Source organism: Desmodus rotundus, chromosome 10, assembly GCF_022682495.2.
Source record: "Desmodus rotundus isolate HL8 chromosome 10, HLdesRot8A.1, whole genome shotgun sequence".
NCBI classification, from domain to species: domain Eukaryota; kingdom Metazoa; phylum Chordata; class Mammalia; order Chiroptera; family Phyllostomidae; genus Desmodus; species Desmodus rotundus.
Genome location: NC_071396.1, coordinates 45,816,899 through 45,836,757, shown reverse-complemented (window position 1 = coordinate 45,836,757; position 19,859 = coordinate 45,816,899). Strand labels below are relative to the sequence as shown.

General features: G+C 53.9%; 1 protein-coding gene across 1 annotated transcript in view; it reads left to right on the top strand.

The window, feature by feature from the left end:
- FSTL4 (follistatin like 4) overlaps nucleotides 1-19,859 on the top strand; it is a 331,311-nt gene that overhangs the window by 148,340 nt on the left and 163,112 nt on the right. Inside the window, exon 4 of the mRNA XM_053912698.1 lies at nucleotides 15,508-15,756. Coding sequence (XP_053768673.1) covers nucleotides 15,508-15,756 — 249 coding nt within the window. The remainder of the gene's footprint in view (nucleotides 1-15,507; nucleotides 15,757-19,859) is intronic.

Genomic DNA, 19,859 nt, shown 5'->3' with positions numbered 1-19,859 from the left:
GGGCCCACAGCAAAATGAAAATGTAGGGCCCCAGACAGGGGTGCAGAAGTTAGGCTCACCCTCTGGGAGCCCACTCCCCCAACCCCCTGCACACGGGCCTCCCCAGGGGCTCGCAAAACCCCTGCCCCAGGAGGTGCTCGGAACCTGTCCTGAAGGTGAGCGCGGGGCCCCGCCATCCGAACCATGGTGCCGTCAGCCTGGGGCAGGGACAGCTGCCACCGTGTCCCATCCTCCGACACCGGTGGTGTGGGTACAAACGTTTCCCTGCCCACACCCCCACCCCGGTCTCGGCAGGGGTAGAAGGCAGTGACAGAACGCAAACGCCTCCCCCATGACCCCTTAACTGCCTAGGGTGGAGGGGTTGGCGGCTGGGGTGAGTAGGGGGTACAAATCAGGGCACCATGGTGGGAAGCAGGCAGCCGAGAGTCATCCTGGGGAGGTGAGGGGCGGCGGGGCTCAGGACTGCACACCTGCACTCCCACCAGACCCCCCTTACACAACACAAATCCAAAGGTGATTATGGAGTTCAGGACCACAACCCCAGAGCATTAAACCCTAAGGGAGCACAGGGTCCCTGAGTGAGGGGGCCTGTGTCATTATTGTACCAGTCACGTGCCCATGAAGCCAGCCCTGCTTGTAGTCGCAGAGGAGGGTCAGCCAGGGCCGCTCTGTGACCCTCTGGGTCCTGAGCGGCTCCACGCCACTGCCAGACCCCTGTTTCCTTTGCTGGTGCTGCTGTGGTGGCACCGTCATGTGACATCACCTGTTCCACTAGGGACTTGGCACAGGAGCCCTGGCTGGGGCCCCACCCCACCCCCAGAACCTAGAGTGGACCAGAGCCCCCACCCAGCCCGTGTGGGTACGAAGCCCTGGTCACATCTGGGAGGAAGACGAAAGAAAGATTTTTCAAGTTTTCTCTTGCAATCATTTAATCTTGTGCTGTCTTGAAAAAAAAGAAAGAAAGAAAAGGAAAACCTGGATGCAAATATTTTTAACTGAAATGTAATCTACATGCAGTGAAATGCATAAATCTTCGTCAATGATTTTTGACAAGTGTAGACAGCATCACTGACATGAAGACATGCAACATTCTGTCACCCAGAAGAGGGTCGCGAGTCCCTTCCCAGTCAACCCTCCCCCACACGGGCGCCCGAGGCTCCGCTCACCACCGACCGACTCATCTTAGCTGACCTTGAACTCCGCGTGTGAGCGAACTACGCAGTCCACGGGAAGGAGTCTTCTGTGCCTGGCTTCTCCCACTGAGCACAGCACTTCTCAGTGTTCTCCGCGTGGCTGGCGCACCGGTTCGCTCCGTTTTGTTGCGGGGCCCGTGGCTGTGTCGCCGCTGGCCGGCCGGCCATCCCTGTCGGTGTGCGTTAGTCGTTTCCACTTGGGGCTGCTATGAATGAAGCTCCCGTGAACAGTTCTGGACATGCCCTTTTGTGGGCCTGGGCTTTCATTTTCCTTGGATGAAACGTACGGATGGCAAATAACAAGATATTAATCAACAAGACATACATATTAAATCATGTTGCAGCGTCAGCAGCCAGTAGGAGACGCAGACTGAAACCACAGCAGGATGCAATGGCACGCCTGGTAGAAGAAGGGCTGCGAGCCGATAGCAGGCTGACCACAGCACGGCTGGCAGAGGTGCGGGGACGAGGACTCGCCAGGGGAACGCTTCCTGCTTTGGCCATCTCTTCTCTCGTCTTTTTCTTCCTTCTGCTTCTCGTTTTTTTCTTCTTTTTCCTTCTACTTGAAGTGGGAGCTTAGTTCATTGTCTCTGACTTCCATCGTTTCTGATGAGAAGGGAAACATTATTCTCGTTGTTGTTTTCTTGAAGGGGGTGTTCCCGTTTTTCTCTCGGGCTGCTTTTTACATTTTCTCGTTTTCTTTGGTTTTCAGTGGTGCGACGATGGTTTTGCCTTTGTGATTTTCTTTGTATTTACTTGAAGTCACTGACCACCGCCCCCCCCCGAACATTAAGTTGATGTCTTGCATTGCTCCGTAAATTTTTCGCCAGCGTCGTTTCAAATGCTCCTTCTGTCCTACTCTTCCTCCTCGCCATCACATGCTCCAGTCACACGCCTGTTAGTCACATTCAGAATGATCCGTTCGCTTTTTTTAGTTATTTTTCTTCTGTGTGCCTCAGTCTGGGCCTTTGGGATCACTGACTTGGCTTTGAATTCATTGGTCCTGTTTTCTGCTGCGTCGAATTAGCTCTCGTTCTTATTAAAGACCATTTCCTAAATCCTTTCTTTCAGACACTGTATTTTTCAGTTCTGGGAAAGGCTTGTCCTCTGAATTTCGTTCACTGAGATATGTATGTATTTATCCCGTGACTTTTAAAGAATATGAGTTTTAGTTTAGCTAGCTGGTGTTTTCTTGGTGTTGCAATGGGGACAACAGCGTTTTGCAAACTTCTGTGTCCTCGCCGGAAGCAGAAATCTGTCTGCGAGACTTTAGGTGCCGTGTTCTCTCCGGGATTTTTCACGTCACTGGAGAATTACGAGAAGAGTACAGAGAATTCTCCTATATCCTTCACCCAAAGTCTCCACTCAGGTTTTGCCAACTGTCCTCATGAAGTCCTTCGCAGAAAGACAGTGTGAGCCAGGCCACCATCTCACCTGGCTGCCACCTGCCCTGAGCTCAGCGCAGCTCTTCTGGGCCCTTCCTGTCCTTGGCGAGCTGCAGGTGACCGGCCAGCCGCTTTAATAATGCCTCTCGGTTTGGGTTGGTCTGGGGCTGCCTCGTGACCACAGTGCGGTTAGGAGTCTGGGCAAGAATGTCACTGACGGCACGCGGAGCTTCTCTCCCTGCAGCCGCCCTGCCGGCGGTGACAGCTTCGGTCGCTGGAACACAGGGACACCTGGCAGCTTTCGCCGCCGTCAGGTTGCTGTCCTCCCTTGACATTAATAAGTGTTTCGTCATGAGAGACGTTGAAACTATGTAAATATCCTCGTATTCTCCTAACTTTCCCCCACTAATTTTACTATTTATTGATTCTTTTTAGTCCTGAATTAATTATGGTCATGATAGCCCAACAAAATTTTTCTAATTCTCTCATTTCTTCTACATTTATTAGCTGACATTCTACTCTAAGGAAGAGTTTTTTCTTTTCCAGTGTATCTGCTCACTTTTTAGAAGTCAGTGTGGATTTGTGGACTTTTGTTGCTGTGATATCGTTGTTTCCAGTGCGATCACTGTCTCCTTTCACGCCCCAATATCCCGGATTTGGCCAATGGGCACGTCTTCAAACCGGCGTCTGGGTCCTTTTGACACATCCCGTGACTCTGTAGGCGCTTCCTTCCTTTCTGCAACAACAAGCTGGTCTGGATGGTTCTTGTGCTTCCCTGGCCCCGTCTTGGAACAAGCCGCTTCTTCACAAAGCGTTGGCTCCCTCGGTGGTTGATTGCGTGTAGAAACCAAGACCTGGGAGTTACGTGTGCCCCTTGCTCCTGGGGTTGAGAACAGGTGTGAGACGCATACGCGTGTGCACGCATAGAAACATACAGACCTTGGAAAGCATGGTTCACATCAGCGCCTCCAGTGCCAGCCTACCAGCCTCAGGGCTCGCTCCAGCCTCCCCCGTTTTCACGTTTCTAACTCCTTCCTTCCGTGAGAACCCAGCTCCCATTTTGCTCAGTATGTTTATTTGCTGCTAGGGCTCCCCACACATAAATGATCTCCTGACCCCCTCCAGGCTGCCGCCCCCCCGCAGCCACCCGACTGTGCCGGTCCTAAACCCACACTGCCGTCACCCACGCAGCTGTCCACCCGAACCAACAAGGCCCCCTCCCTTTGGTCCCTAACCCTGTGAGGGTCTCACCCCCCTTGGCCACCACCGTGCTCTGCTTGCCTTTCTCTTAACTATGAATTTTTGAAGATAAACCATTGTTAGAATTTTCTTTGCTCGGAATGAAAGAGCAGGTGTCGTTCCGACCTGCGTAGAATGGAGGTAGTAAGTGTGCTTTTCATGAATCAAAGATAATTTTGCTTTGGTTAATATGACCTGCTTAGAAGGGTGTTTTTTGATTCTTAACATTGTCTAATTTTGCCACTCTAAGTAAGGTAAAGGCTATGCTTAGTCCAGAGTGACCACTGCCTGGGGCTCAGGCTGAAACATGTCAATAGGAGTCAAGCCCCGCTTTCCGGTGCCGCCACCTCCGGAGAGCAGGGCCTGGCAGAACAGGCTGGCTCCGATCAAATCAGCCACAGCCCAGACGGCGCTGCTGGCCGGAGACCCCGCTACGGTGGGCCTGCCTACAGCAAGCAGCGCTGGCTCGGAAGCTACTCCCAACTCAGTGCGCGCTTTTCCATTTCTCTTATCGGAAGTGGGGCAGAAAGGGCAGTCGCTGACCTCGCGTTTGTCTGCAGCCTCATCTGTATGTCGAGGGAAGGACTGCTCCCCAGAGGCCCCCCTCTGGGTTTCGAGGTGCAGATAGAGGCACAGGTTATCGGTGACCACGGTGCTGTTCTCTCCACTGCACCCCACTAATAGACTTCTCTTTGTTGGTTAAGTTCCTGCAGACAGAAGAGTTTCCCTTTGCTCAGACACACAGGTGGACTCAGGAAAAGTAAAAGAGGCCATGGCGCCCTGAGCCCCGCCTTCCTGGGTCTGCCCCCTCGGACACTGTCCCTATGGCTCCCGGAAGGGCTGAAAGGCAGTGTAGCAAAAATAACATCCTTGCCTTCATCTCCAAGTGCTTTGTCGTTGCCGGATTCTATTTTTAAAACTCATAATCTGACTTCTACCTCTGGCAACATGGCAGATAAATATTTTTAAAATCCTTTTAAGCATTGATGCGCTTTAAAAAGCCTTTTACCCACTGTCACCCCCAACAGGAATTTATTCTTGGTGCTCGGTGAGAGGGAAGATGGGGCTGAACATCAGCAAAAAGGCTGCTTTTCACCTTGTGGCCTTCCTGATGACTGGGTGGCAAGGTTTTTATTTTTATTTATTTTTAATTTCTTTTCTTTTATTGATGGCTAATAAAGAAAAATACTAAATACTGAGGAGCTAAAAAAGCAAGTGACAGTGAGAACGCAGAGAAGTGCCTGTGAAGCTGTTTTGCCCTGGAGGCCTGTTGCCAGACGGGCGAGCTTCAGCTGTGGTTTGCATGTGCTGCGTATGTGTGGGTGCCACAGACAAACCCCAAAGCCCTCCCATGGTGGACATACTGGAAAGTTTTCCCTACACCCCATATAAACCTGGGGCCCCAAAGAGTTGTTATATCTGCAGTGGCGAGGTGAACAAGAAAGAGACCCACCCAATCCCTAGGTTCTGCAAGACAGAGTGCTTGTCACTGAGCGGAGAGGGGGGAAGGTCCCTGGTTATGTGGAACCACACGCTGACCTCCCCAAGGAGTGGCAGCCCAGACGCAAACTGATGGGCAGTGGGAAAAACCTCAAGTGTGAAACCTGGTTTAACCCGGAACAGTGGAGTCCTTGGGTGCCTGCTACAATCCAGACGAGCCCATCTCCAAACTGCGCCTCGAAAAACTTTCATGGACACGTTTTTCAGAAATGTGAGATCATGTTAAAGAAGGCCCATTAAGTTCCAGCATAGCCTATACATAGCAAGATGACACAGAATATAATGTATGTTGAGTATTTTTAAAAGAATGAGAATCTGATGGAAAATCAAGAGAGTATGCAAATGGCCAATCATCTCTGTGAAGGACCCAATAGAAAGCCAAGAAATAAAAAGTCCAGGTTAAAAAGTCCGGGGAGAGGGTAAGAGTAGACTAGAAAAAGCTGAAGAGGAAGTTTAGGAGCTGGAAGATGCATTTGAAAAATATCACACAGGGAAAGCAAACATGGGAAGTGTGGAAGAGATAAGAGATCTCAAGATAGAATGAGACCTTGTAACATGAGCCTTGAGACCTTGAGACCTTGAACTTAAGACTGTGGGTTCGTTACACATTTTAAAATTTTAAATTTTCAACAATAGAATAATTGAAAGTATACTTAATTTTTATATGAGTACAAAAAAGAGAAATGTTCAGTTCAAAATAAGGAAACCCAAGAAAGAGGACCATAGAAAAAGGCAACAAGCGATTTAACGTAGACCAAATAAATCATAATCATAGATGCCTCATGGACGCTGCAAGTGAAAACAAGCGAATCACAGGTACGCACAGAGATGGGGATGAAAGGAAACGGATTAAGAGCAAATACTCTAAGTCTCCATCCACAGACACAGTCTGGCTCCTTTCTATTTACATAACATGCAAAAACATCTAACATCTAACCAAGCAGTAGGTTGAGGAGAGATGCAAAGAGGAGCTCAAACCGCACAGAAACGCAAACGAGTGATAAACACAGAATTCGGGAGAGTGGCTCCCTCTGAGTGGAAGCGAGGGAGCGGAATCAGAAACAGGAAGATTTCGAAAGGAAGGAAACTGCTCTTTTTCTTTAAACGAGCAGACGAGAGCAGACGAGAGCAGACGAGTTGCCCTGTGCTCCAATGCGGATGCTCTCCGCAGAGCGTGTGAAGTATTTCATCGCTACTCGGTATTTAGGAAGAATAATTTATAGTTATTTAAATTTGATTTTTATGTGGTGTGAAACAGGGTTCCAATGTCATTGCGTTCCAGAGGATAGCTAGTCATTTATCAAGTGACTGTCATTTTCCCAATGCAGTGGTCACCCCTGTCACACAGCGAATTTTCACACGTAGTGGGAATTTTTTCTGGGTCCTCTCTCTTCTCCTGTCAGAGCTCCATTGATTTGTCGGTTCCTCGGTCGATACCTCATTGATGCGATCACAACAGCTTTCTGGCTTGACGTTCCGACATCTGCTAAAGGCACTGCTCCCTTCACTAACCTTTCTCTGGCTTTTCTTGGTTATCTGGGGGCATTCTTACCCTTCCAAATGAACTTCCTAATGACCATTCCATCCAATTCCAAAAGGGTTTCCTCAAATTTATAAATTTATGGTAATGTTTCCCACTCAAGAATAAGAAATGCCTTTGCATTTGTTCAAATCTTATTTTATGACCTTCAATAAGGTTTTACGGTCCTTTTCAGATCAGTCCTGTGGCTTCCGTGTTAAATTTATTCATAAATATTTTATGGTTTCTGCCATTATTATGAGTAGAGTATATTTCTCTTTTCCATTTCTAAATGGTTATTGCTAATGAAGAGGAGAATGAGTAGCTTTGGCATATTTATCATCTGCCCAACACCTCATCATAATTCTCTTCCAATTTTAATGTTTTTCACTAGTTTCTTGGTGTTCTAAGTAACAGATGCACAATCAGTAAAAAGGGATATTTGTTAGCTGCCTTTTCCAAGTTTTTACTTATTATTTTATTTTCTTGTGTTATTATCCTTCCTTTTTAAATAAAGAAATGGTGACAAGGGTCCCTGTCTGGCTCCTGGTTTCAAGCGGAACAGTGGCTGGCCATTTACGATGACCTATTTAAGGAGTTTTCCTCATGTCCTTTCTCCTTAACATTTTAATTTGGAGTGACTACGTGTTTGAGGATTTTCTCTTTCTATTTTCCCTCTGGGTTTTGAGGTATACCCTCCTCTTGATCTCGGAGGCTGCTGACTTGATCATTAATAGGGACTGTTCTCTCCTTAAATTCCTCTGGTTTCCTTTCTGTTCAAAGCGTGTGGTTTTCTTGGAAACCCACTTTTCGCTGCACTCACTTCTGGAGTTCTGACACTTGGATGTCTCTGTTGATGTCATTCTGGTCACTCTTCCCCTCTCTGGAGCCTGGACCCCCTCCCTCCCCATGCGAATGGTTATTTTCTACTGCCAGCTCATCGGAGCTCAAGTTCAGACACTCAAGTAACATAAGGCAGTAGTGTTCCCACAAACGGTGCCTGATAGGGGAGTGGCTGCCCCTCAGGGCCTTGGTCTGGGAGTGGGCAGGTTGTCCACCCCTATGGAGACGCTTGGAAAAAGCCTCCTCCTGACTGGTCAGCCCGCAGGTCCTGGTCCCAGAGGTAGAGCAGACCCAGCCCACCCAAGAGAGCAGCAACCCCCCGCCCCCGCCTCCCCAGACTTAGGCCCACCTGCCAGAAGCCTCAGAAGCTATTTGGCTCAGGTGAGCCAGAGGGCAGGAGCTGAGAAAAGAAGAGAACAGAAATGAAATGATCTGCTTGATTCTGTGGCTAAACTCTGTTTTGACATTATCTGGCTGCATTTTTATGGCTGCTAATCTCACGGAGAGAAAAGGGCAGGTCTTTGGGAGGAGAAATTGACACCCTTCTGATTAGCTCCACTTTTTGCTTCTCTAAAAGAATAACAAGAAGTTGTTATCTGTGGTTGTAAGACACCTCTAGGACAAGGGACCTGCGAGGTGTTGACCTCAGGGCAGCACTTGCCAGCAGGTACAGGGCCTTCGAAGGATGTGGCATTTCCTCGGGACTCGTAAGTCTGAAGTGGTGGGGAGCTCGTCACTAGTGGCTCACGCTGAGTGTCTCCACAATAATCCTCGAGATAATTGGAGGCAGCTGAGATGTCGTGGCCTTGAATCATTAGCTGATGGAGACGCAGGAAAGAACCCACATAATGAGGCGTCAGCGGGAGAGTGAAGACCCACCGGGAGCAGCAGCATCAGGGCCCCCCCCAAAGAAGCAGGGAGCCCCGAGGAGCTAGAGAAAGTGTCAAGGGGGCTTGGTGCCAGGACGAGATATGAGGGTCCCGGTGACAGAGAATCAGACACATGCAAACTCAAAGGCTTTAGGCAAAGAACAGGAACTTGGGGATAGGAATGTATTTGCGGGAAGTGCTCCAGAACAAAACCATTTTGTAAAGGACACTGTCCCAAAGGCAAAACTCCTATTGTGCTTCACGTTTTTATGTAGCTTTTCTTCCCAAGGAGTCCGCCCCAAGAAGGAAATAACCCTCCAGGAGCCAGTAGAGATGACTTACTAGGGCAAACAGAGGTAAAAAGGAACACAAGCGATGTTGTCGTTCCAATGTGACCAGAAGACATAGAAGCTAGAAGACAGGCTTTAGATGCACCCTAAATTCACGGGCATGAGGTCGTTTTTCCATCTCAAGAAACCTCTGTACAAGCCCCTCCTGTCACTGATACAGAAACTGAGCTCGTGCTCTGTGACATGCTCAGGCAGAGCCCAGACAGAACCCAGGTCCGTCGTCTCTCACCCCAGTACTTTTCACAGTCTCCACTCTCTCTACTGCTCCCGTCTGCTTCTTTAAAAGCACTCACTTCTGCCCTGGCTGGGGTGGCTCAGTGGGTTGAGCACCAGCCTGCGAACCAAAGGGTTTGCCGGTTCTATTCCTAGTCAGGGCACATGCCTGGGTTGCGGGTCAGGTCCCCAGGAGGGGGTGCGTGAAAGACAACCACACACTGATATTTCTCTCCCTCTCTTACTCCCTCCCTTCACCTCTCTCTAAAAATAAATAAAATCTATTAAAAAAAAAAAAACAAACCCCATTCACTTCTGATCACGTAGACACCGAGCCTACAGTCTTGGTCTCGACGCTGTCCCGTCACCGTCCTCACCAGGTTCCCTCTTCCAGGACCCCTCTCCCACCTGGCCTCTTCCGCACCTGTGCCAGGCCCTGTGCCGAGCTCTGAGCATAAGAAGTAGAATCTGGCCCTTGTCCTGAACCCACAGAGACCACGCATCCCCAGCCCGGGCTCTGAGTGACTGTGTGGTCTGGCTGCCGCGCGCCCTGCCCCAGGGCACTGTTCTGTCTGACGAGCCAGAGGAGTAGGGGTCCCCACTTTGCGGTGACAAGCCCTGAGTGCTGGCAGGCAGCCGGGAAAACCCCCAGGCCCTCAGCTTGGGAGCTCGGGTTAAGTGGAGTATGCCTGTGGGAGGAGGCCTTGGGGAGAAAGCTCTAGAAGTCCCGGGTCAGGTGGCTGTGCCGTCATCATGCAGTGTAGAGGGGAAAGGGCACAACAGAGCAGAGGCACCCAGAGGGAAGAGAAACCGCAGGACCTGAGGTGGGGAGCGGGCCTAGGCCTCTGTGGAGGTGGGGCCATCCTGTCGCTGCCTTTGAAACCGAGCCGGGCCTGCCCAGCAGATCAGGGCCCTGCCCACGGCCTGAACCACCAAGGTGTTGAGCAGAACCTGCAGAGTCGGGGCTGCAGGCCAGTTCTGGTCACTTTGCCTAGAGAATGTGTCATTTCAGAGGCCCTCCACTCGGAAGCTGGGCAGAGTCCACCTGGTCCAGCAAATCCCCGGAGCAGGGGAGGGTGCAAGGGGAGCTCTTCCTTGAGACCTTGCGAGCGTGCCAATTCAAGTCTGCCTTTTAAACCAGTCAACACTGCGATACAGACGCACTCATCTGCGAGTTAAGGCAGGCCTCCTGCAGGCCGACCAGCTCACACCAGGCACAGCAGCGTCAGTGACACCACACGGCTTCTTCTCTTCCAGTCCTATGTACTCAACCCAGCACTAACTGAGCACCTACTGTGCGCCCAGCTCTTGACGTGAGCTATCTCGTTTCATCCTCAGAACGATCCTGTAAGCAGCAAGCCATTGTCGTTCTCACTTTTAAATTAGAGGGAAAAGAGGGTTGGGAGCTTGCCTGGGTCACAAAGCCAACAAGGGCCAGGAGTCAGTACCGAGATTTAACCTCAGGTTGCTTGAAACCCAGCTGCAGGTGCGCGAGCCCTGGACGGGTTGGACGCAGCATGCATGCGTGACAGTGAAGCGGCCCCGCGTCGCGGCTCCCACGCTGGCCGACTCCACCACGTGCCTTGGCCACACAGAGTCCTCGTCTGTCTCAGCAAAGCTGAGCTGGGTGGTTTGGGGTCTCGTTTCCTCCCTCCTGGGGTCTCTTAGCAAGGATGGGGGCTCCAAAGGAAGGGGCTGCCCAGCCCACTCCGGTGACCTCTGTCACTGCAGGTGCTTTGTGTGCTGACAGAGTTGTTGGAAGCCCCGGGATAAGGCAAAGGGAGGGTGGCGAGTCCTCCCAGTCTCGGGCTGGGGCATCTGTGAACAGACCCTCCCAGGGATCACGTCCTGACCTGGGCCAGGGGTTGCATCTTTGTTCCCCTCACTATTTCTTGCTGACGAAAGGCCTGGACTACGCAGTTACACCTGGACTTGTAGATTTGTTTCCAGTAAAGGCGCAGATTCTTTCTGATGGAAGAACGACCCAGGTCATGGCGTTTGTGCCCTGCAGGTTGTTACGCAATTGTGCGTCTCATCGGACCATGGCTCCCGCCCCCACAGACCCCCTCCGCTTCTCCTGGGAGTCGGCCTCACCCTCCAGCGGGTCCCCTCATTAGGAGTCAAAAGAGTCTTGAACTCAGGCGCACTCCATGCTCCCCTGAGAGTCATGGTTTTCCGTTTGTGAAAGGTATGCTTTGGGACTCGTGCCCGTCTGCAAGCGGAAACAAGCGTTCCACAAGCCCGGCCCGGGGACCTCGCCTGCGCTGTGGTCTCACCCACAGCTGGTTAGATTCGAACCCCGGAGGCAGAGTTGAGAGCCCACCACCGGCTAAGGGGCTTTGTTCCCCCCCGATGTTCCAGGCTTTTCTGACGTTGACTTAGTGGTTTGTCCGAAGGCTGGTCTGTCCAACCACGGTCTAGGACCGCTGAGCCATGCACGCGACAGGTTACAGCACCTCCCGGCGACAGGTGACCACACAGGTCTGCACCCCTCTGTGCACACACTGCTCTTCTAAAGGCACGTCCTCAGCTTCAGGTCTTTAAAAAGCCTGACCGTGACCCAGGATGTGGGCGGCAGCTCCCTGGTGGGTTTGTTTGTGGGACACACGGGAAATAAAGCCTGTGATCAAGCTGTGCCTACTGATGGGTGGGCCCTCAGTTCCTGTGCAAGTCCCTTCTGTCTGCAGATACTGGGACCATTGCTGCACCCGGCGGGGGCTCATGGCAGGCAGCAGCGAGACCATCAGCGCTCAAGGTGGCTGGTTCTTCACCGTGCACATGCCTTCTGCGTCCACAGCCCGTGGTTCCCGACCTGCGCTGGGCCTTGCTGAGTGGGCAGCCCCCTTAGAGCCAAGAAGTCACCCCAGTGTGGCTTTATGGTGGGGTGGGGTGAGGCAGCGGGGCCATTGCCCCAGTCCTTTGCTGGGGCCCCAGGGGCTGCAAGAAGAGGCTGAGGCAGTACTGCAGACTGAGACCTGGGTGGGGACCTCCCAAAGCCGAGCAAGGGGTGGGGCTCTCCTCAGTAGCCACACCAAGGACGAATTCTCAGACAGAAACCGTGTGCTGGGCAAACACGCTTGCCGGTAGGCAATCCACGTCCCGGTGTGTAAAGCTGGCAGGTTTCCTGTCATGTCCAATCCAGGGCACACGCCCTGCGAGGGTAGCGTGCACTCGTCCACTCTGTGCCAAGGAGCCAGGTACAGAGCCGTCTGGGCTCTGGTGGGGTCAGCGGGGAGAGAGGCCCCCTGCTCCAGGTGAAGGGAGAGCACCCACCGTCTCTGCCTGGTCCTGCCCCTGGGGTCACACCCACTGACTGGCCCAGGCCGCCCTCCATGAGCTGCACCCACGCCGCGCTGGCAGTGCCAGGTCAGGGACGCTCGAGTGGAGAATCCTCACCTGAGTCGCGGGAGGAGCCTTTAGCTCCGACTGGTACAAATGGGCTTGTTTCTGCTGCCGCCGTCATTTTCATGTAACAATTCCCCTTTGTGGCCGTGTTCAGTAAATTTAATTAGTGTTGAAAAGCAGCTTCTCTGGTATGATGATCAGTGTCTGGCCAGGTAAACGACTTTCTTTATGACTACAAATTAGACACGTCGTCTTTTTCATGCCTCACAGTTGTCCTCGGAAATACCGGAGACAGTTGCCGGCGGTCTCACTTGGTTACCTTTCCCATTACTGTTTTATCAGCATCCTGGTAGGGGTGGGAGATTCATCCTGTTTTAGTAACAAGGGGGAGCGGTGACAAGGGGCTTGTTAATGAGGAAACCACCACTGCTCCGCTGCGGTAGGCAGTAGGCGGGATCCCAGACCGGTGCCTGTGCAGGGCATTCCCAGCCTGTCACCGGCCAGCTGTCTGCAGACTGGAAAGGGCAGGTGCAAGGCATTAAAGCTACTTTTTACCTTAATTGCAAATAATTAGGACCCCATTGTTTGCCGACAGCCGCTTCCTGTCAGAGAGAACCTGAGTGTTCTGGACAACGTCCACGTCCCGGGTTGGCACGTTTTCTGAACACGAAGGCCTCGGTCGCGCTGCCCTTCACAGGCGTGTCCTGCGACCCGGGCATGCGGGCATTTCTGAAAAGAAAGGGCCAGGGAGAGGAGGTGCTCCCCGCCTCCAGAGTGAGCTGGCTTTCCTTGGACTGCCTGGGCTGGAATCAGGGGTCTCTGAAGCCCCTGCCTGCTCTGCCACTCCAGAGTCGAGTCCCCTTGACCGCGGAAGGCTCACCTCCAAGGACAGGTGTCTCCCCTTCCTGCACCATCCTTCCAGCTTCCCTCCTGCCCTGCCCTGGGAGGAGGCAAGGGAGCTGCCCCTCCAGAGGCCGCTGCGTGCAAGGGCCCTCAGCAGCAGCAGCAGCCGCGCCAGCTCAGCCTCTGGCCTGGGGTTGGGGTAGTGGCGCAGTCGGGGTGAAGGAGATCAGCTTTTAAAACGGTTGTTTCCGAAAACTTGAGTGTGCAGGGGTCGGGGGAGACACGTGAGGACAAAGGCCCTGCCCCTGCGGGGTCTCCTGAGGCCAGAGAGTGGGGCAGACACTGTGGGGCAGGACGGTTCAGAGAGGGGCACTCAGAGGAAATGGACCCCACGGGTGAGTTGGAGCACATTTAGGGGAAAAGCACGCAGTCTGGGCGGGCAGCACAGCCGGAGCAGAAGGGGCCAGAGGCTCAGAAACTTTGGCTCTGTGTGTTTTTTTCCAAACAGGGCCGTGGGGGCCCTTCCCGGCGCTCGCGGAAGTTTGTTAAAGCAGCGATAGAATGGCAGTGCTTTGTGCAGGGAAGAGGTCAGTGCAGACGTTTCTTCCAGTAGCTGCAAGAGTTTTCCAGGGCAACCCATTTTCCCGGAGGAGTGGACACGCCTGGTGGCAAAGCAGCCATAACCACCTCGGGTGGGGGGCCCCCAGTCCAGAGCTGCCCTCCCCCTGGCCTGGCGGCCTTGATGGGAAGGTGGGAGCTGCATGCGTCCTGCACAAGCCTCGGAGGGTCTCTGGTGCCTGTGAACCGTTAGCTCACACACCCGCTGAGGACCTGCACCTTCCCACTGCTTAGAGATATTTTGACCTTCTAGTTTATTACGATTCAAGAAAAAGTCAATATTTCTTAACCTGCCAAGGCTGGAGGGATTTAAATGAGTTATTGAATCAAGCAGTTAATCTACCGATAACGGATTCTTTTCCTTTCAAATCTATAACGATGAAAAGCAGACTTAACCAAAATCAAGAAAGGGAAAGTTCTTTTTTTTTTTTTCTTTTTTCCTTAGACATTTTAATCCCATGGGGTGGGAGCTGGGGCTGAAAGTTCAGTTCTGAGTGCTGTGGCCGGTCTGTTTTGCTGAGTATTTGGAAGATTTAATTAAAATGTAAAAGCAAAGATTTCTGTGGCCGTAAAGTCTGCACTCACGTTGGAATCATTTGTATTCCATTATGATTCTCAACGTCCAATCTGTTGCCATCAGTGCCACGTGGCCACCAGCCAGCTTTCTGCCCTCGATGGCCGAGTGTGGCAGTGGCGGGGGCTGCTTGTTTGGCCTTTCACGGCGCATACCCTTTTGGCAGGAGCCACTCTGCTGTCCACCCTGCCCACTTTGCCATCTGCGCCCTGGGCACCACAGCCTGAGGGCATCATGGGCTTGTGTCAGGGGTGGGGATGCCCGGCAACACAGCAGCTGCCGTTTCCAGGTGCTTAACGTCTTGCCCACGGCAGCAGCATTGTGCTAGAAGGGACCAGGCGGTGGAGAAAGGCTGCCGGTGCCACCGCGCTGGTGTGCGCCCCGAGAGCTCCATTCTCCTCCGAGGAAAAGGTCAACTTCCGGCCTCCCTGCTGTGAAGGCCCTCCCCGCCCCACCCCAACACTTACAATGCCCCTTTCTCCTTACTCTACAGTCCGCCCGAGATTCCACAGTGCCCTCCTCCCCATCCCAGTGCCTAATGTATCAGACCAAAATCCCCTGCTTGGCTTTCGCAGTCTCCTTTACCCACCCACCCCTCACCCCCTGCACAAAACGCCTCCTCACCTCACGGCCCTCCCCAAAGCGTGCGATGCTCCCTGCCACGTGGTGGGGGGTGCCTCGACTCAGGCCCTTTGTGTCTCTTGGAAAGCCCTCCCTGTAGCTCCCCTGTATTCTCCCTTCCAGATGGGCAGGGCTCGTGCCTGAGATGTTCGGTGTGAACCAGACATAAAAACTGAGCTCTACATGAGAAGATACTGCTCTCGGTGCCCACGGCCACGGCCATGGCCCCAGACCATTGGAGGGGCAGGGACTCCCTTGGGCCCCCTGAGCCTCTGGCCTTGGCTCACAGGCAAATGGAGCCTCTGCTTACCCCAACGTGAACGAGTCACAAAGGAAGCCCAGGACCCCCCACCCGAGTGCCAGGAGCTGACCTTCCCTGTTTGTGTGCCTGGCAGGGCTTTCCGGCCACGACGCACCGCCAGCCTCCTGCAGGAAGATGCTGTGCCGCCGCGGGAGCAGGTGCACGCTCAGCAGGGAGACCGGGGCCCCCGAGTGCCGATGCCTGGAGGCCTGCAGACCCCGCTACGTACCCGTGTGCGGCTCCGACGGGAGGCTCTATGAGAACCACTGTGAGCTCCGCCGAGCCGCGTGCCTGCTGCAGAGGAGGATCGCCGCCGTGCACACCAAGGACTGCTTCCTCAGAGGTAGGAGGGCGGCTCCGGGCCCCTTTGACCTGGGGCGGGTGGTGGTCCTTCCAATGCCCGTTTGGCCCCTGACCGGGGGTGGGGGTGGGGGTGGGGGGAGGTGCTGAGTGTACTGGTTAAAGTGTAAGGGCAGTAGAGGAAGAGAGAGGCTGGAGCCTTGACGACGTGCCAGCAGTGGCATTTTGGAGACGCAGGGTCTGTTGTGTCCACCTGCCCTGGGAGGGCGGGATCCAGGGAGGCCCGGCTGCGCGCTGGCAGCGTGGCACACGTGTCCGGGAGGAGCCAGGGCACGCGGCGGCGCCCAGGTTAGGTCTCTCACACACGGCAGGGGCGGGGGGAAGGGGGGGGTGGTCCTGTCCCGAGGTGGCGATAGGGCCTACATTTACCCCTCTGGACAGGCAGGCGCATGCATCAGGGAGCCGTGTTGTATGTAGAATGCTGCCAGATGGCATCAGTGCGGCGAGCTCTCAAACTCCAGCCTAGAGCGGTCACTGACGGAAGAGCGCTCCACACACGCCCCGAGCAAGGCAGGAAGGCCCTGCATGGGGCCAAAGGGGTCCTGTCCAATGCTGGGGTGGAGTCAGGGGAGAAAGGAGGGCATCGGTGGCTCCCAGCGGAGGGTTTGAGCCTCGGGGGCGGGGCCTGTGGCTCCTCACGTCGGGTCCACTCTCAGCTCCTGGCGCAGCAGCGGGCACTGAGCCGGCGTTCACTGGCGCACAGGCGCTGGAAAATGTGAGTCGAATGCAAACTCCCGCGTTGCTGTGGCCCCGTTGAATGATGCTCGCCTCCACCTGCAGGAATATCTGCGGTCCTGACACCACGTGGCCCCACGTGAACAAGTCCAGAAACGTGAGACTGCAGACGACACGTGTGGGCAGATGGGAGCGCGGGGTCGTGGGGGTGGGAGGGCCCACAAGGGTGGCATAAGGGCAGGGGGTGGGGTGGGGAGGGAGGGGAAGAGAAGGCTAGGGACTGAGCCTGCTGGTGCCTTCATCAGTGACAGCAAAGGGCTTCTGGGTGGCTGGAACTGCAGGGGTGGGGAGGGTGGTCACGTAACCGGCCCCAAGCCCAGGACGGCATGGCGGGCACATTCTTGGCAGAGGAGCACAGGCCTGTGCCACCTGCACCCCTGCAAAGGGCAGCTCGCCCACCCACGCCCAGGGGCAGTGGCAGCAGAGAGCCCTAGAGAACTCGGGGTGTTGCCACCGTTCAAGGCCAGGCAGGTTCATGGCATTTGTGCAGACGGAAAAATATTCATGTTGGGACGTCCGACATGCCTTTATTCACGGGTGGGCGAGCCATGAATGCTGCAAGCTGCGTGTCTCCGTATGTCTCATGTCGTGGCCCTTGCTCCCCAGTGTGGCACCATCGTGGCACCTGTCCCCTTGCCTATCTCTCATCATCATCACCCCCAGCAGGGAGTCCCTCCCTGTTTAACGAAGCCGGCAAGATGCCAGAATGTTACGTAACATAACACAATTCGGCGCATGCGAGCCCACTTCATGTTATGGGAACACTTTATCGGACCCAGTCTCAAGGCTGTGAGAACACTGGTTACCCGGCCCCTCCAAGGCTATGGGAACACTGCTCCCCTTAGCTACCCAGACACCTGGCTGAGGAAGCCAGGTGCCTCCACGTACCCTACACTTGGGCTCTGGAAAGTCAAGTTCACTCCATAATGGGAACAGTCTCGGACGCATGCATGGCTGTGCTATGATGCTAATGCTGAGCTGCTTCAGAAATCATGAGGCACGTTACTGAAATGAGACCAAAACGAGCCCAGCACAAATGTCCCTGGTCTGGGAGGGCTGCCCAGCCGCGTGCCTGCCGAGTGCCCGGCAGCCGCGAGCTCCGAAACTCTTGACCAGTTGCCCCAGCTTTACTGGCTGCATTTATAGGCTGATGCTCCGTTCTCCAGTCCCCAGTATCCCCCAAACTGCATCTTTCTGACGGTTTTCATTTCTGCTCACAGGACACACAGTCCCCCACCCCCCAGCACCATCGGGTAATCAAATAGCATCTCTCATTTCATGTGGGGGGCAGGGAGGAGGGCGGGAAATAGCCACCGCAAACCCGGGAAGGATGGGGGCTGGACAAGCAGGTGAGGGCTCTGTTTCGTGCTGGTGGACTTCTTCCACCAAATCCTCACCAAATCCTTCCGATTTGCTGAGTTTTTCACAGAGTCGGGGATTCCCACCCAGGCGGGTGCGTCCTAAAGCTCCCTTTCAGGGCAGAACGGGGCTTGTGGGGTCGCAGCCCGGCCCTGCCCCTCCCCTGCGCTGTGGCCTTGGGTGAGTGGCTCCACCGTCTGGGCCTTTGCTCAGCTGCGAGATGGGGCTTCCAGCAGGACCTGCCCACTCTGTGGAGAAAAGTACACGAGACACCACACAGAAACCACTTAGCGTGTGTCGGGCGTGTTACAGGCAACAGTATTAATGACAGTTGTTGTCTTCGTGTTGTCAACGTGGCCTCGGGCCTCGGGCAGCAACATGCCTGACTGTGAAGGGTCCCGGAGGCAGGGGCAAGGGCTCTGCCCAGCAGGGCTGGGGGAACGGGTCTGGGCCCATGTGGCTTCGTGGAGGGTGGAAAGTGAGTGTGGAGGGCACCGAGAGCCAGCCTGATGTCATCCTGCAGACGCCCCTCTTTCAGGCTGGGCCCTGGGTCTGGGCCCCTCTGAGAGGCCTCCACAGCCTCAGGCACAGGCTCAGCTCCAGTCCCTGGCTGGTGGGGGCAGGGCACGGGTGGTGGGGCTGACTTGGAAGAAAAGAGGGTGTACAGGGCAACTTCCTGCAGTGCCAACTGAGGTCGCAGTGGGATATTTAATGCCATCTTGAGCTCCTTGGTGATTATTTGTCCTTGGTCCCAAATTTCCAGGGAGTTAATGATACAGGAAACTTAAAGACACCTTTTTTCCCATGCAAATGAAAATTCTGAAATCATCTATGGTCCGTTCTATAGTCCCACCAGACTTCACAAAGAGAAGTTGTGACTTTACTCCCTGGTGTTTCATCTGCCTCCAGAAGTCCTGTGGGGGAGGAGGGTGGAGCGAGCTGGGGAGGGGGTCGCCTGAGCGCCATGTGGGGACACGGTGCCTGCCGCTCTGCAAGGGGAGACAGGCAGCCTTCTCAGCCCCATTTATGAGAGAAGTGCTGGTACCACATTGCAGTTGCCATGGCAATGGGATGCCTTGTGAACTCGGAATGAAATATCGCATCACTTAGAGATTATTAGCATGTGGGAAAATCAAAGCCACACTGGAAACTGTCACTGCGGCTCACTGTTGCTGCCCTGATGCCAGCTCCCTGCGGCCCCAGCGTGGTCTCCTGCCAAAACTCGGGCGTTTGGAGGGATGTGGGATGTGGTGTCCCTTTCTTGTGGCAAAATTAGTCACAATCGTCCTTCGCGCCAAATACCACCGGAGAATACCAAGAGACTGTGTGGAATTCTCCTTAACTTTCACTTCTTGTTGAGTTTGTTTTAAGTTAGCTTGTGACATGGTTTCCTCTTTGTGTACTAGTTGGCACTTTTAAAACTATTTCTCTGACTCGGTTTTCAATTCATGCTTTATCTCCTATGCTGTTCAAGAAAAGATTACCTTTCAGCAGTCGCTCACCATGCCAGGGCTGTGTTACCCATCGATACAGTGTCGCAGTTACACAGTTTTCCAAACAAACCATGGAATTGCGGAAGACAGGAGCCTGTTAGGGGTTCAGTTCTAAACGGACCTCAGGCTCCCGGTCCTGCACGCTCTTTCTCGATGCACTCTGGCACTTCAGGGGGGCGTTCCTGGGCTCAAGGAATCAGAGGAAATAACCTCCATTTTTGACAAAAAGTGAACCATACTATTGGCTCACGGACGAACCTTCTTTTGTTAAGTGTTACTAAACACGTGGGTTAAAACACCACCTATTGTTGCAGGTTAGCAGAGCAGCTGGACTTTGCTCCCGAAGAGGTTTCTTTTTTCCTGTTGTTGTTACTTTGAGTCTCGTGGTTTCAGAAATATAAATTAAGCTTCAGGCCTCCAGGGCATTCCTGCACTTCCTGCAAGTCTTTCTGCCCTGCTTGTGAAGGCTGCTCACCACTCCAGCTGGGGGCTCAGCTTC